This window comes from Sceloporus occidentalis, unplaced genomic scaffold (assembly GCF_023333645.1).
Source record: "Sceloporus occidentalis isolate IW3139 unplaced genomic scaffold, rSceOcc1.0.p SCAF_5, whole genome shotgun sequence".
Classification (NCBI taxonomy): Eukaryota; Metazoa; Chordata; class Lepidosauria; order Squamata; family Phrynosomatidae; genus Sceloporus; species Sceloporus occidentalis.
The window spans coordinates 35369101-35386910 of NW_028316985.1; the positions used below are offsets into that span (position 1 = coordinate 35369101).

At 41.5% G+C, this 17810-nt stretch overlaps 1 protein-coding gene across 3 annotated transcripts in view; it reads right to left on the reverse strand.

Moving 5' to 3' along the window:
- The window catches only part of PDGFB (platelet derived growth factor subunit B), a 60045-nt gene that overhangs the window by 15979 nt on the left and 26256 nt on the right, over positions 1–17810 (reverse strand). For all 3 annotated transcript variants that reach the window (XM_089528219.1, XM_089528221.1, XM_089528218.1), the window contains one exon: positions 5615–5711. In XM_089528219.1, coding sequence (XP_089384345.1) covers positions 5615–5711 — 97 coding nt within the window. The remainder of the gene's footprint in view (positions 1–5614; positions 5712–17810) is intronic.

The window sequence follows — 17810 nt, forward strand, 5'->3', positions numbered from 1 at the left end:
GCTACATCAAAATTCAGTAGAGACACTGACATTTTCATCATTTGGGATGTAGTAGGCACATGCCCAGAAGACATATACCATTCTGCACAGTTATAGCACTTTGATAAAACATTTGACAACACTAGCAACTGTTATAGCTTCCTCCTGGAATTTGTAGTTTTATGAGGATCTTAGAATTCTATTCCAGAGATCACTAATGCTCTAATTTGAGGGAGGCATTCGTGAATTCTAGGTACTTTAAAAAAACTACAGAAGCCATGGGACTTAAAAGTGGTATCAAATTCTTATAACAACTCAGATTAATTCCACCAAATTAATTCCCCATGGACACAGGCTCCTTTCACACTGTACAGTATAGCAGTTTGATATCACTTTAACTGTCATGCCTGCATCCTGTAGACTGCTAGGATTTGTAGTTTAGCGAAGCATTAAAGTACTCCTCTCTAAATTGCAAATTTCAGGATTCCACAGGGTGGGATTACAGCAGTTAAACTAGAATCACAGTGCTCTAAGTGTGCAGTATAAAAGGACCCCTGGTTCTAAACATTTCATGAAACTAGAGATTCTAGGATTCCATACAATGTAGTTATGGAAGTTAAAATGATATCAAGATGCTATAACTGTGCAGTGTGTGACAGTGGTCATTTGGGAGATGGAGCTACCATAGACACTCATGTGACTCTCAAAAGGCTCAGATTTAATCCTGAGCATTTGGGCAGAAGCTTTTTTGAAAAGTGGCTGTTCTCAAATGCCTTGCTCTAAAACCATCTGTATCCCAAGGGAGTGGGAAAAGATTAGACACTGGAACAAACTGGTGTCAGTTATTCATGCCACAAAGGTCCTATAACGGTCCTTCCCAAACTATCTTCCACCCCCCCCCCCCAATTCTCTGGAATGTTATCAGGCCAGGGAGAGGGTTGCTTTTGCACAACGGCTAAATAGACGGGGGGGGGGGGGAAATAGCAGTGATGTTGACTTGAAAGAAATCTTCTATTCAAAAACAAGAGTTCTCCAGTGAACCTCACCCCATCTTTTCCCCAAGGGTGTCCTTGATAGGGCAGTACAGCTACAGCGGATGGGGGTGGCGGACCCAGCCTTGGAAAAGCCTGTGCTGCTAATTTTGGAATCCACACCATTGTATGGCCTGAGCAGTCCAAGAGAAGAGGGGTGGTGGTGGGGTGCGGAGAGAGGTCTAGTCACTTTTCTCTGAAGGAAACAATAGCAGAACACAGCTGGTGCCCTCCCTCTCTTTCCCTCCTCCCCTCACAGGCATTTTGAAAGGGAGCGGGAATGCGTTTGAGAATGCGCCAGTGGTCCAACTGGCATAGGAAACAAAAGCAGGAAATTCTGTTCCCCCGTAGATAGTGTCTCGGCAAAGATTACAAAGCTACAAACAGACAAACACAAGAGAGAAGGTAAAGGGGGGTGGCAGTCCGGGGAGAGGATAGGCAGGAGCAGAAGTTGGACTAGAATGGAATTTACAAAGAAAGCATTTATAAATACATTCCAGGGCCAGCCCGGTGGCTGTGACGCGTGCTCACATTCCTGCACGCGCCAAAACCACCTCTATCCAACTGCTGCCGCCGTGTGACCTCAGTCCAGTGGCAGGTATCCCTAGAGCTTCACCACACAGCCAGGGAAAGATCCATTTTCCAGAGACTGTGATAAAGCAGTCAGTCCGCCATCCTCACCCTGCCTGTTGCTCATTTCTTCCTTTTCCACAGCAGCAAAGGATCAGGAGACCAAAGGTTAAGAGAGAAGCAGCTGTGCAATGAATCACATAAGTCTAATTTCTAGAGCAGAACCTAATGATATTCCCAGACTCCTGAAAAGCCTTTCCTGTATCTTTGAAAAATGTTGTAAATACTGTACTAACAATAACTTTTTTGGGGGGGAGGATGATATCTTGTTGTTGTTAACTGCCTTTGTGTCAGCCCCAACTCATGGGGACCCTGCGGATGAGACATCTACTGTTCGCCCTGTCCTCCACTAATCTTAGATCCTGTAAATCCATGCCCATGATCTTTCCAACTGACTTTCCTAGCATTATTGTCTTTTTCTGATGAATCATGCCTCCTCATGAAATGACCAAAGTATGACAGTCTCAATTTGATCATCTCGGCTTCCAAGAAAATTCCGGGGCTTGATCTGTTCAAGGACCAATCTGCTTGTCTTTTTGGCTGGCCATGTAACATATGATGTTATGGTATTTTACACTATGCTAAAACAGATCTAATTGTGAGCTAGCTGGAAGTGACATGTTACTGGCCCCAGAAGGTGTGAATTATTTATGATCCTTTGTGCCTATATTTTTCATTCCTGACCCTGTAGTCAATTTAACTTTTTCCTTTTGAGGAAAGACTTCCTCAAGATTCAAGCTGGAGCATGTAGTTTGGGGGTGAGTCCACTCAGCATGCTCAGTCCATGAACTGCCTTTGTTTTAAAGGCTAATTTAAATTAGTTCTACAAGGGTGAGTTCTTACAAGGGCTGTGCTTAGTTGTATGCCTATTGAAGGTAAAAATAACAATATGTTCAGTGGACTACATACAAATGATAGTGCCAACTAGAGTAAAACTCTTTGAATCAACTGCTGAAAAGTAATTTAACACTAACCCTAAAAGTACCAGATCCCATCTGATCTTGGAAGCTAAGCAGGGTCAGCCCTGGTTAGTACTTGGATGGAAGACCACAAATGAATACCAGGTACTGTAGGCAATATTTCAGAGGAAGAAACTGGCAAAAGTACCTCTGAGTATTCCTTGCCTAAGAAAATTAATGGGGTTACCATAAGTTGACAAGTGACTGGAAGGCATACACACACAATTTAACACATATGAAAGTCCATTGCTTCAATGGGTCTATTCTTGTTAGTGCTAGAAAATGGATTTAGACGAATGCAGTCCTCAACAGGTTTATTCAGAAGTAAATTCTTCTGTCTTCATTGTGGCATCCCTCTAGCAAATGAGTTTGAAACTACCTCAGTAGGCAGCATTTAGTATTTAAACAGTGCTCTTCTGAGTATCTGAAAGCAGTGCATTAACCCTTGTACAGTAGAATAGCTTTATTAGATATACTATAGATAGAGGAATTTTAGCTAAAAACAATAGTTTACCTAAGGGCCTCCTATTTATAGTGAGTTTACAGGTAAGATGACTTTGGTTTAAATTTAAGAGCTCAAGCTGCTGTGCTGCAGCAGCTCTGAAGTAGTGAAGAGAAGAAGTCAAGAGAGGAACAATAAAGAGAAAGAGGTAAAGACAGGCAGGCAAAATTGAGATACAATTGGATGAAGGAATACGTAGTATTTAGGTAGATCAGTCTTCTGCAACTGGGTTATCTTCCAGTTAAATTTGACTACACTCCCCACTGATGATGTGGAATTTTTTTTGCAATATAGTCCTTCAATCATGAAGTTCCTATAGCAACACTTCTAAAGAGAGTATAACAATACAGTAGTGATATACATAACAATTTTGATCTGTACCAAGAGCAGGTCATTATAAAGCTAATTTTCCCCACTCAAGACCAAGCCATGCCCAAATAATACTCTCCTCCTCCTCTGGGGATTTCAGCAAAATTCAAGAGTTTATCACACTGGGGCTAATTTCAGCATTAAAGAGAGATGAAAGTGCATTTAAAGCATCCCGCAAATAAAGCAAAAATGGTGAGTAATTGCACAAATGATTATCACACACGATTGTACAAATAAAGCGATATCGGAAATGCATTGTCACTGAAATCCCGAAAGTAAAAAGATGCGCGTTAATGCTTCTTTGTGACCACTTTAATGGTGGGTTTTATGTGATGTCGTGTGAAATCATTTCATGTAATTACGGGATTTTTCTGGGATAAACTCCCAATCTCCTTTGTGTGATAAATTCCAGAGAGAAAGTAATCTCTTCCTCCAAAGCCACAAGCAATAGAAATAGAGCTGCATTCCAAACAGAAGGAAAAGGAAGTATTGCACCCACCCATGGAAAATCTTGAAATTAGTAAGTGGCTCTCACAAGATTCATTCCACTATAGAATTGCTCTACACCAATTCTAGCTAAATCAGACCAGCTGGGAATGAATTGGGTTGTAGTCCCACACACCTAGCAGGCTTTCATTTAGGGAAAGCTGATGTAGAAAGACCTATCCCAGCAGCTGTATTTACAAGCAAACCACTTCTTCATTTCAATAGGTTACATGTTAATCCCCGTTTCAAAATGTTTATCTCTAACTGTAGTACATTTATTACACTTGCTGCCCAATTAAACATTTCCTTCATCTAGATTCGCCCATGGCAATTCCTAGCAAAACACTGTTCTGCTGTAGTTTCTCAGAAACTGAAAAAGGGCGGGGGAAGATTTCAGCAGTTTAAGAAAGATGGCTTTCTTGCTTCTGTACAACTGCCCTAGAATCTCTGGCTGCTCAACAAAACATTCTCATATACAGAACAGTCTCAATACAAACAAGCAAACCAACCAAGATGCTTTTACGAAAACATCTCGTTTTCTCTTGTTTTCAAAAGGAAGCTTCTTACATTACAGATGTTGCAATGCAAGAACACTATACATAACAGGGCTACTGTCACTTTTGATACCAAAGGTATTCTGTCAATGTAGTGAAGAGTTGGAACCAATCAGAGGGCCTACCTAAGGCCATAGCAAAGAGTCTTAAACACTGCATTGGCTCCCCTTTTGCCCCTCTTCGATTTTCCTTTCTTTGGTCTCAGGAAGAGTGGGTGTTAAGAATCATTTGCTTCTGGTCCCTTAGCTTTACCTCCTAGCACTGGAAGCAAAGGCCTCGGCTGTTGGCTCCTTGGCCTTCCAGCCACATCTATCTTATAATGTACTGCAGACAACACAATCTCATGACCATCACTTACTAATTTCAAGACTTTCCTTAGGTGGGATCTTGTATATCATCTGTGACTGTGTGGAGAAATGTGTGGCTTCTTAAAGAGGGCACACATGTATTTCTGCCGTTCTGTGGGTGTTAATGATTCTCCTATTGCATATGATGAGAGCTGTCAGGATGCAGAAGAGGGTGCCAGATGCCTACTCCACACAGCGTGTGATCTCTTTCACAATGATCATTTCTGTCATCCATGACCAATATGGCTACCTCAAGACATTTTGTCATCTGAGGCCAAGCAGCATTTGGTGTTCCGCAGCCACCTACCAAGTTAAAATAGCCCGTCCATTTTGGCACATGAGGCAAAAAATCCCACAAGCACTTCTCCCTGTCACTGGCAGCAAACACACAATAATAACAAATTTAATAACTAATGATTTGCCAAAATCTGCTTTCTGAAGTGGTTGCTTGACTCTGTCTAATGGTAGGACTGGCATGGATAATCAATAATTTCTTGGGAAATTAGGTGTTTCTGATATAGATAAGATACAGGTATAAACAGTCCACATGACAGTCCATGCTAGGATGGCACAAACATGAGCAACCCACACACAGCTTGTGCTCTTATACTGCTTTCCCTGAATGCAGAGAAGAAAGCATTCACTAAGTGCCAGCAGTGACATTTGTGGATAATATACACATATATTTTTTCTTGTCTTACTGTTGCTTTTCCCTGGGACTTAAGGAAGAGAAACATTCAGTGTTGAGGAGATTTACCTACGGAGTCTATCCGCAGAACCCGCTGGAGGTCTCTGATGGAGCGCACCGAGCTGTCACTCAGCATTTCATATATCTCTTCAGGGATGGGGTCTCCCTGCCAGACAATAAAGAAAGAGATTTCGCATTAAATAGATCACATAATGCTAGCTTTGTAACAGCTGCTTTACATTTATTACAGGGAACAAAACCAGTCAAAAGAGAATCTAGCAAAACAGTGAAACAATGTGCAGAAATGGGTCCCAAAGTGTGGAATTGGAAGCCATCAGCTGAGAAAGTCTCTGCCATATAAAGGAAGGGTAAAAATTAGGGTGCTTTCAGATGGTCAGCTCTTAGCAGTACCAATCAAAGGATATCATGCAGTTCTTCCATCGTTTCAATCTTAGAGGATTTTTAATGGCAAGAAAAAAGACAGAAGTAATGGGAAAACACAAGAGAACTACGGGTTTAAGACTACGACATCTGGACTCTTCTCCTTCTAACTCTATGAATAAGGCAGAGCAACTGCATAATAAAAACCTATTCTGGAATCATGCTTGATGATCTTTAGGATCACACAGCCAAGAATTCCAAACATTCTGCTAATAGGCAGCGTTTGAGACTGCTTCATAATCTCTCCATCTGAAAAATCTTTGGAGTATAACCCTACGCAATTATGTAGAATCATGTATTGTCAATGGCGTTTGCTCTCTTGCATGTATGTTTAGTACCACAGTTTTAATGTGTGGCTCTATAATGTCTTCCAAGAATTCATTTATTTAACATATGACCTTCTCATGTGAAATTAACTGTCTGAAGATGTTCTCCAGGGCTTATTCTCTTTTTGGTGGTTTTATGGTTTTGACTAATAATATGGAGACCACAGTAACTATTAAAAACTAAGTAGGGGAAAGAATGCTGATTTTTTTTTTAAAAAAAAATCAGTTTAACCTCTTTTTTATTTGACAGTGAAAGTTCAAACACATTGTAATTTACTTTAACCATGATTGATTGCTTTGCAAGGTTGTTCCAACTCCAAAAGGTTGAAATGCCTCTTCAAAGGTTTGGTTACAGGCAATAAGGGCTGAAAGCTGAGGTATACTGCCCCTTCAGCATTTTGCCTTGGGATCCCCAAGAATATACTTGAATTTGAATTCAGTCCTCTGGCTAAAAGATATTCCCCACCTTTGGTTTAAAAGAAGGCCAGCTTTAAGACAAAGGAAGAGTAGAAAATGGAGAGAGGAAGTGCTTAATCTCTTTTCCCAACCATTCTTTCCTCCAAATAACAATTACCCCCTTCCCTTAGTTACTTCATAAGCCCCACATTCTCTCTCCAAATATTCAAAACACATGCAAACATATTCTTGAATCATCATGCAGAGTAGAGTTGCTTTGGTGATGAATTGGGTAAGATAGTGGCAGCTGAGGGAAATTTCCTCAATCATCTCTCTTAAAACAGTTCTTCTAAAAACAATTTTAAAATCTCAGGCTCTAATATGTGTGGTACAACATAATGTGTAGTTTGCCTTTAAGCAGCATTTCACACATCTACGCTGTCTATCTATGATTGTGAAAATAGTGACTATTTTGCCATAGCAACACATTTGGATGGCAAAGTGTGGTACAGTGCTTCAACATTTTTGCAATCTTTCCAAAATAAGACACTCATGATTTTCACATGTGACACTGTGTGGGACATAATAAAAATAATAAGCCAGGGTGGCTTACATGTTAAAACATACAGTACAATCCCATATCTTTTTCGGTGGCTGGTAGTCTATTCAGGAAAGACCTGCCAGAAGATATTTGTCTTAACAGCTTTTTAAAAGCTGTTTAAGGTGGTAATGTGATGGATCTCATCCATAATCTAGGAGCAGTAGCCGAGAAGGTCTTCTGGGCAGTTGCAGACAATCTAGTTTTTATGACTGCACGGGATGGATTATATGGAAGGAGGCGGTCCTGAAGACAGGTTGGACCTAAGCCATTTAGGGCTTTAAAGGTGATGACCAACACCTTGTACTGCGCCCAGAAACTGATAGGCAGCCAGTGAAATGAATTTAAGCTCAGTGTTATATGGTCTCTTCTAGTTTTACATGATACCAGCCTGGCTGCCATGTTCTGTACCAATTGAAGCTTCCGAAATAAGCACAAGGGTAAGCACATGTACAATGCATTACAGAAATCGAGATGAAAGGTTACCAGCGCATGCACCACAATTTCAAGGTCCTTAACTTCCAGGAAATGGCGCAGCTGGCATATCAGCCAAAGCTGATAACAGGCGCTCCTGACCATCGCATTTACCTGTTTTATCATCTGGAGTGACAGATCTAGGAGCACCCCCAGACTGTGAACACAATCCTTTGAGGAGTGTGACCTCATCTAGGACTGGAAGTTGTATCCTAATACCTGGGTTCGGGGCCGCTACTGTAAATGCCTCCATTTTGTCTGGATTCAGTTTCAATCTGTTTTTCCTCATCCAGTCCATTACTGCTTTAAGACATTCATTGAGAGGAGAGACTCCATCTGAAGTCAAAGCTGTAGACTGAGACATGGAGAAATATATCTGGGTGTCATCAGTCTATTGATAACACCCTGCCCCATGTCTCTGGATGATCTCTCCCAGTGGCTTCATATTGAATAGCATTGGGGACAGGATGGCGCCTTGAGGGATGCCACAATTAAGCTCCTTTTTTGCTGAGCAACTGTCCCTGAGCATCACCCTCTGGAATCTGCCTGAGAGGAAGGAACGGAACCAGTGCAGTGCAACACCTCCAATTCCTAATTCTCTCAGGCATTCCAAGAGGATGTCATGGTCTATTGTGTCAAAGGCCGCTGAGAAGTCCAATAGCATCAGGGGTCACACTACCCCTGTCGATGCCCAAATGAAGGTCATCAGCTAAGGCAACCATGGCAGTCTCAACTCAACATATACAGAGCTGATCTCCTTACAAAACAAACAGCCTATGTGAGAGAGCCACAGACTTCCATGTTACATCAGCACATTCACATTTGAGTTAGTTTCACGGGACATAAAACAGAAATCCTGATTAACCAACCCCATATGATAAATACTTCATGTATATTCAGTAAACTACACAGTTGGGATTTGGGAGGAACAAGAGTAATCAATGGAAGTACATGGGCAAACAGATCAACAATTCAGTGGAGAGACTGTCTATATGTCATCTGTCCAACTTCTCATTATAAATCTGATACTTGCTTTTCTTGCATGAAACACATAAACTCACAGTTGTTTCCAGAGTAAACTATGATTATTTAGGCTATGTTAACATTCCTGCAGTAAAGGTCTAGGGTTGTCCCCTTGTTTTTGAACTAAAATTCCCATTGTCCATGCTCACTGAGTGTACTGGCCGCTGCTGCTGGGAGGTGGAGTCCAACAGCATCTAGAAGGCCACAGGTTCTCCAGATCTTTACTAGCATGGATTTATACCATTTTGCAGTTTTTAATCCTGTGTCAACACAAACATCCTTTTCAGCATTGCAAGTGTAAGAGAATACACTGTTAGTGAAGGGAGTTTGCTTTGGGGGAAACCCATAAATTGTGATGCAAACAGTAACATTGGACAGTGCTCTAATTTTCTTAAAACAGGTGATATAAACTTTTAAATTGCATTTTATCCTTTTAATGAGTTATGTGGTTTTAATACTCTGTAATAGTTTATTTTAATGCTCTCTATTTAAATGTTTTTAATTGTTTTATCCTCTTAAATTGTAAGCCACTCTGAATCTCAATTTTGGGGGGGAAAGGTGGAAAATCATCATCATCGTCGTCGTCGTTGCTGCTACACTGGTACCAGATATTTGGATATTAAAAAAATAAAGGAAACATGGGGTAAAGTAAGTAGTTTTGTACCTTGGACACTGCTAAACTAGAGCTTGGGGGGAAATTAATCTATAAATCCCAGACTGCATGTCTCAGCTGGACTACAACTCCCAGGTGTTACTTTTTATTGGACTATTATTTCCATGGCTATGGGACTCTAGAAGTTTTAGTCCGCGAAAATAATCTTTATAAGCACTGAGATAAATGAGTAGTATTTAACAACCTTAATGGCTTTAAAGGAGGATTAAACAAATTCATGAAGCATAAGGCTATTAATGGCTACGAATGATGATATCTATATCCAATATCAAAAATGGGATGCATGGAAAACAGATGGAAGGTATTAGTGCATTGTGTCCTGCTTGTGCAATTCTTCCCATATGTGCCTGGCTAGCCACTGTAGGAACATAATGGACTAGATAGGCCTTTGGCTTGATTTACTAAGTCCTTATGATTTTATGAACAGAGAGGTAAAACTGAATCAGTGAGATTAGTTCACTCCCTCATCCTTGCTACTTTAGCTTGAGATATGCTCAAAAACATGACACATAGTACACTGAGATGTTCTTTTATACACTCTCAATGGTAAGACGGTGCTTCTGATCATGGGCCCTTTCACACTACACAGTTATAGCACTATGATTCCACTTTAACCACCATGGCTATGAAATCCTTGGGCTCCGAGTTTGGAGAGGCACAAGAGCTGAGTATTCTCAGTACGCCTCCTACATTTGTATATGGGTTCCACTCCACAGGATGTTGGTATGGCAGTTAAAGTGGAGTCATAGTGCTATAATTGAGCAGTATAAAAGGGCCTCAAGTCACATTCATTTCACACTTATACAGAGCTTGCACAGGAGAATTTCTGGTGGATTTCCTGTAACCATTGTCAGCAAAATAAAATGCTTTGCATCCACAGGAACATGCCTTAGGATGACTCAGACCATTGATCATCTAGGTCAATGATGCCGTCTACACTGGCTGGCAGGGTCTTTCCAGGTACCTGCAGCATGCAATTGTATGTGTGCTGTCGCTGAACTATAGTACCTCTCCTGCCAAGTAACAGTTTTCCACGAAAATATGCAGTAAATTAATCCCAGTTTTCTCTTTAAAAATATATGGATTGTGTTGACCCCCCTGCTTTCAATATACAACATCCTTGAATTAGAAAACCAACCCTGCCAAATGTTGAATCACTCCTAGTTAAAGCCTAACTGCAGTAACAATAAGGAAGAAAACATAGTACTCTATACATGTTTATTCATGACTCGTTGTGCTCTGTATTACTTTTTGTTAAAAAAAGTTAAAAAAATGGTGTAATTGCTGAACTAGGATTTGAAGTATAAGGATTCTGTTATTGCTGTTACATCCCAGTATCATACTCTGGATTAGAGAGACTTTTTACAATGTTTTGTTAGACAAAAGAGAGCTCTACATAATTATGAAATAAGAGGTGTATTAGAACTACTGGAATATACCCACATAACCTTCCCAATTCTGCTTTCCTGGGGCTTGTTTTGTATCAGGAATATATGCACCTTCAGAACTGGAAAGGAACAGAAAATCATCAGCTTCTTTTCCTTTCCATGAGATTACATTTCTGTACAGGTATGTCCCAGCTTCACAGACAGCAGATGTTTTCAGTCCAAATTAGCAAGCTCAGATCAACAATTTTACATATGCATGACATCCCCAGCTCTTTAGAAGAAGATTCCCAGTAGACTCCAGAAACCATCTTTAAAAAATTATTACATTGGTGAAGAACCAGCTCCTTTGGCTATGGTTTTGTTCAAAAATCAGATTAAATTTATCCCAGGTTTCATATGGATGGACCTTCTCTAAGGCCTGTTACAGACTGCCAAAATAAAGCTGCTTCAGGTCTCTTTTAAATGATGACCTAAGAGTCCGGAGGTCGTGCCACACTCCATTCCTAAGCACTGGAGTGCAGCTTTGGTGCAGCTTCTGGATTCTTCGGATGCATGCATCATTTAAACAGCATACCTCCAAAGAGACCCGAAGCAACTTTATTTTGGCAGTCTGTAACAGGCCTAAGATTCTCTAATTGTTGCTGGATTTCAGGTCCCATCATTACAGCCTCAGCCAATCTATCTGAGGTCTGTACGTTTCCTATCCTTGGTTTTGACAACATTCTACTCACTAGGCAATATTTTTGTTCCGATAAATACACAAAAACATAACAATGAAGCAGTATGAAAACTGCCTAATCCTCCCACCATTCCAAGTTGAGTTAGAAGGGATGTACACATACTAAAACATAGCACCTGAACAGACAGGCCAAAATAAAGCTGCTTCGGGGCACTTTGGAGGTATGCTGTTTAAATGACATATTTATCTTAAGAGACCAGAAGTTGCGCCAAAGCTGCACTCCACTCCTTAGGACTGGAGCATGGCTTTGGTGCAGCGTCTGGCCTCTTAGGACGCATGCAGCATTTAAACAGCATACCTCCAAAGTGACCTGAAACAGCTTTATTTTGGCCTGTCTGTTCGGGCCCATAGTCTAGAAAAGTAACTTTTCAAATATAGGTAAGTTTTATAGTAGTATTAAGTAGGTATACTTGTATTATACCTTGCCTCACCTAACCGCAGGGGCCTCAGTAGGTTTCGAAAAAAAGTCGGTTGATGGCATAAATTTGTTTACAAGAAGTTAAGTAGCAGTGAAATGGTCTGGACTCAGATCACAGCAAAATAACTTGGTTGGACTATATTTCCCAAAACTGCTCCACCAGTGTACCTAGTGCTATTGGTGGGCTACGGTATCTGGGGCGTTGTATTAACAGAAACAGCAAAACCAGTTTCAGGCTCTCAGTATCATTATGTGCAAGCACCCCTTCTACTGCATTGTTCTCCTGTGCTCAACTGACAAGCGTATTGTTTGCAAACCCCAAGTTTGTGCAGTGGGAGATCAGATTTGATAAAACAGGTGCATTTTGAAGTATTGCACCTGTCATGAAATCCAGGTGTGAATAAATGGTGCTATCATGCAGATGACAAGACTATCTCTTCCTGATACTTAATACTTGTAGGAAAAGGGACTTTATTTTAGATCTAGACACTTGCTAGAGCTGGGAAGATCCTGTAAGCCAGTATGTCTCTGCAGGAAAGGTGAAGGAGTTTGGTGATAGGCACCTTTGGTAATGAGAGGAAGAGAAACTAGAGAAATCTCTATGGGTTGACAGAGCCTGGGAGGGAGACATGCTGAAGAACTGATTATAGGAATTAGCTCCACTCCCTGTTCAGCAAGGTGGGTTTAGGTGCCAGGTTTTTCTTGTCAGCGATGTTATCAGTTGGACGAAAGCATGTCAACACGCCCAGCTTGTAAAGTTCATTATCCTCTCTCACAAAGAGAGGGGTGTGCAGCCCTGGGCCACAATGCCTCTTTATTCTTCTGTTTTTAGACCAGGTCTGAAGGTTGAACTCCTAGGTTGGTAAAAACCCACTGAGCCCAATTGTACTGATGTTTGGAGTAAACATGCATTGTTTGGATCGGGTTTTAAAAACTAGTGTACCAGATCATGTCTGATATTGGAAGCTAAGCAGGAGCAGCCCTGGTTAGTACTTGGATGAGAGGCTGTCCATGCATACAGGGTGGTGTAGGGAGCCATGGTAGTGCAGTGGTTAAATGCCAGTACTGCAGCCACTCATTCACAGCCATAAGGTTGTGAGTTTGATTCCAGCCAAGGGTTCCAGGGTCAACTCTGCCATCCTTCCAAGGTCGCTAAAATGAGTAACTAGCTTGTTGGAGGCAATTAGTTTACATGTTGTAAACTGCTTAGAGACTGCTTAGTTCAGTATGAAGCGGTAAAGAAATGTAGCTGCTATTGCTATTGCTATATTTTGAAGGAAGGAACTGGCTAAACCACCTCTGGGTATTCTTTCTTTGCCTAAGAAACCTCTAGGAATCAAAGTGGTGTAGTGGGTTTGAACATTGGACTATGGCTCTGAAGACCATGGTCTGAATCCCAGTTCAGCCATGGGAACCCACTGGGCAAGTCACATTTTCTCAGCCTTGGAGGATGGCAATGGCAAACCCCCTTTGAAGAAACTAGCTAAGAAAGCTCTATGATAGGGTTGTCTTAGGGTCGCCATAAGTCAGAAATGACGTGATGTCACACAACACACACACAGAAAAATCTATGAAATTAATAGGTCAACACAAGTTGACAAGCAACATGAAAACATGCACACGCACGCAAACACACGCACGCACACAGAGCTCTATTGAGACTGACTTCTTCCCATGGTTTCACAGTACTCACTGAATAGGAAACTGTTTCACTTCGAACAATCCCAGTGGTCTGGTATGACAATGTCCCATGGAATTGTACACAAACACATGCACACATGTTTCAGACAAGCAGACACTCATAAACCTAATAAATAAAGATACCTTGTGCAAACAAGTCACTTATCCACTTCCGTCAGTGAACTGACTGGGAGAAAGGAGGAATGGCAACAAAAAGGAGAAGCCTGTCCCTTAGCCAGTTGGGGGTGTGGGATTTATTTTCTGCTCAGCATCTCTGAAGGTGAAGTTATATGTCTAGAGAAAGTTAATGATCTCCTTTTAACTGCTAGGTAGATCAAAGACGACTCTTGCTTGGCTGGCTGGCGAACTATCAAGTGCCTCCAGGCTGGTCTTGCATCAGCGCAGGGCTACACATTCCAAGCTCAATGTGGTTTTCATATCTCCTTGTCTGCTCTGTCTTCCCAATCTTATGGCTTTCCCTGTGTACACTATGTACTGGCATGTACAGCCATATGCTTCGCTAGGCATGAGCCAGCACTCCCGTACATTTTACGGAGAGCGAGCGAGCAATGGTTCATGAGTTAGGAACAGAACTTTGAAAATTGGCAGGGGGATTATGGGAATCATAGTCTAGAAAAGTAACTTTTCAAAACTCTGATTTGTCTGAAGGTAATATTGGGAACATGGCATGTTCTAAGATCCCTGCAGTAAGTTCCCTGCGCTATATGGGTATGAACCAAGGTTGAAAGCTTCTTGAGCCAAAGCTAGGAGCCAATATGTTCCACTGACAAAGGACACTTTTGTCCTACTCAGTTATAGATAGCACTATGATTCCACTTTAACTGCCTTGGCATCCTCTTATGTAATCTTGTGGTTTGTAGTGTGGTGAAGCACTAGTGTTTTCTGGCTGAGAACTGTAAATGCTCTTCCCTCCATTGCAAAATCCAGTGTTCCATAGGATTTTTCCAGGGCCATTAAAGTGGAATCATAGCACTATAACTGAGTAGTCTGAAAGTGCCCCAGGCAAGGGCAGCAGCAGTCCAAAGCAGTTTAAAGCCTGAAGCAGATTCCAAATGCCTTTAAAGTGAATGAATAACATTTGTTTGATGATTTAACATTGGCATTTACGCTAATGCTTCCAAGCTGTGCACACATGCAGAGTCATAATGCTCTATCCCTTGAAAGCTGCCAAAGTCACTTGCTGGTCCTCTTCTCTGCCAGTGTCACCTGTCAGTCTAGCCATGTAAAGTAGCCAAAACAGCAATGTGCCCAATGCAACTGCTGCTGCCTCTGCTTCTTCATCTCCTCACCCTCCAGCATAAGACAGCTGCAGTGGAACTTTTAGCAATATATGCCAACATTTTCCCAGTCTTTGTGACTGCTGCTTCTGGTGAAAGAACAGGCAGGATCAGGGCAAAAATACTGCATTGCAACCCTGGGCATTTGTATTGTCTGTATTGCATAGCAAGACCAGCATTGGCAGGAGGATGGATTCCTCATATCCAGAGTTACACCCAGTGGCTATGCTAGGTTTCTCTGACACCTAAACTAGGCAATCCAGAAGTCTAGACTTCAAACTTTACGCACAAATCTATATGCTCCTTCAAAAGACACAGACCCTAAAATACAATATGCTCACGAAAACTAGGTATTTTGCTTCATGAAGCAGGAAAAAAAAATCTCCAAGTTCTCTCCCTGACAGTAAAAAAGGATTAACTAATTCACCTGAATTTGCTCTCCTTGCTTTCATAATATCCCAGATAAGTTTCCAGAGGCAGCCACCCTGTTCTGCCTAATAGTAGGCTGACCTGGGAGAGCCAGAGTGGTGTAATGGTTTTGAGCACTGGACTATAAATGTTGTGACCAGGGTTCCAATTCCCACTCAGCCATAGAAACCCAATGGATGACCTTATACAAGTCATACTCTCTAAACCTCAGAGAAAAGTAAAGGCAAACCCCTTTTGAACAAATTGTGACAAAAAATTCCTTGATAGGTTTACCTTAAGATCCCCATAAATTAGAAATGATTTGAAGGCACACAACAACAACAACAACAACAACAACGGTTGGCCCTGAATTTACTACTTCCTTGACATGAAGTGCTGCAATAGATAATCTAGGACAGAGTTTGCCAAACTGTAGCAAAACCAGGCAGCCAGTTTAATATCCTGCAGGTACAGAATAGATTATGATCTAGAAAAGATTTGAGAGCCACACCTTTTCACTACATCCATATGAAGGTGGGAGTACTATAGAGCCTGAAAGTGTTCCCATGAAAAGGTAATCAAAAGCCTGAGCCATGCAGCTATATACAGTGGTTCCCACAGAAACCATGTATATGCTCAGTGGTTTCTCATGATGATTCTGAGGTTCCAACCAGAAATATACTTTGCAGCATGAGACCAAGGAAACAAGAGTTGTGAAACTGGGAGTGGGAGAATGGGAAGTGGTTCTAAAGGCTCAGAGAGGAACACCAAGCGCTACACTTCTGCATTCTGCTTTATTTGGTCACCAATTCTTTTGAACATTCAATGTGCTAAATTAGGTTTATGGGAGATGAGAAGGAAGATCTCCCACTTTGAACACTTCAGGAAAGACTTCCACCTTATTTTTTGTTCTAAGAAATGTGATAGGCTATGTAATTCTTTAGAGATTTCATTAATGAGGTGAAAAAATGTACAAGCAAAACCCCCATGCCTGGTGGAAGAGCCCCACCCAACCTCAGGATTTTCAGCTGCAACTCCTATCACCCCCAGCCAGCACAGACAAGACCATGCTGGCTAGGGATTAGGGAACTGCAGCGCAACAGTTGTCTTTTCACAGTAATGCCTTTCCTCCACTGAAGGTGGGTTACCAAAAATCATTATACCTTTTGAGCAATTTCCCAGCTCTGAAATCCACCCCATCCCTTTTGCTCCTTTGGCCCTCTGTTAAAACATTTGGAAAAGTGAAGATTTTAATTAAGCCAGAGTGCAAAGTGGCCACAGAAGTATGGGGGTGGATGGTGGAGCGACAATGTAGACAATAATAAATAAATTGCAATCCAAGTCTTATATGCCCACCATGCCTAATTGGCATATGTTATTGTCACCAGCCTGATGGCAGCCCACCCACAAAATCCCAGCCTTTTGGAAATTGATGTGCTCTCTGCCTGTGGCTCTGTGGAGGTGCATACTTGGGTGGAGTGCATACTGCACACGTGGAGAATTAAGAGAACAAAGCTAATTAAATTATTTTAAAAGATGTTCCTTTGCTTGGGGGTTGTGGTGGGGAAAACACCGTGACATTCCTCAGCATGGAATAACAGCAACGAGTCTCAGCACAACCTAGCAAAGGATACCCAGCCTGATGCAAGGGCCATCCCTTCCATGTCTGGAAAAGATGCCTTTAAACCCTTCCGTAAGGACACCCAGCTGTGGGCTGTTACCTCTCAGATTCTTGACAAATCCCTTCCATAAGGTCAATGCAAGCCACTCCTCCTACCTGGAAGCCTATTCTTCATGAACAGAGAAACACTGTAAATTAGGATTCTCCTACTGGTTATTAGTTCAGATTTTATATTCATCCTCACCATCCAGAGAAGTCTATTATAGTCTCTACCCTTCATGCAAGGGCAGACTGTAAAGAAAGGGGGAAAGTGGGGTGATTTTACAGAGGCATGATGCATATGGATAAATCATGGAAATTACATTTTCTCCTAGGCCTACATCAGTTGAGACAAACAGGTGCACAAGGTAGTTTGCTGTTTCAAAGGTGCTACCCTGCCTTAGCATCTCTCAAACACATCCTGATTGTTTTGATCATTAACCAGCACCTATTCATTCACAAAGCAATTGAGTCTGAAAGGACAAACTAATAACTACATGTAAACCCAGTCTTAGCTACTTAGTGCTATCTCTGCACTATTTAAACATTATTTTGTCACTCTGAACACAAGATTCTTGAATATATGTCTGCAAGTTTCCTCCTTTTTATCCATGCAGCACTAAAATGCAGAAGTTTGCTTCCTAGTAGATTTATCCAAAATAATGGATGAATGTAAAACATGTCGGGAAAATTACTTTTTGTCCTACAATGGGCTGTGGGATTCTGAGAGCTTTAGTCCCCAA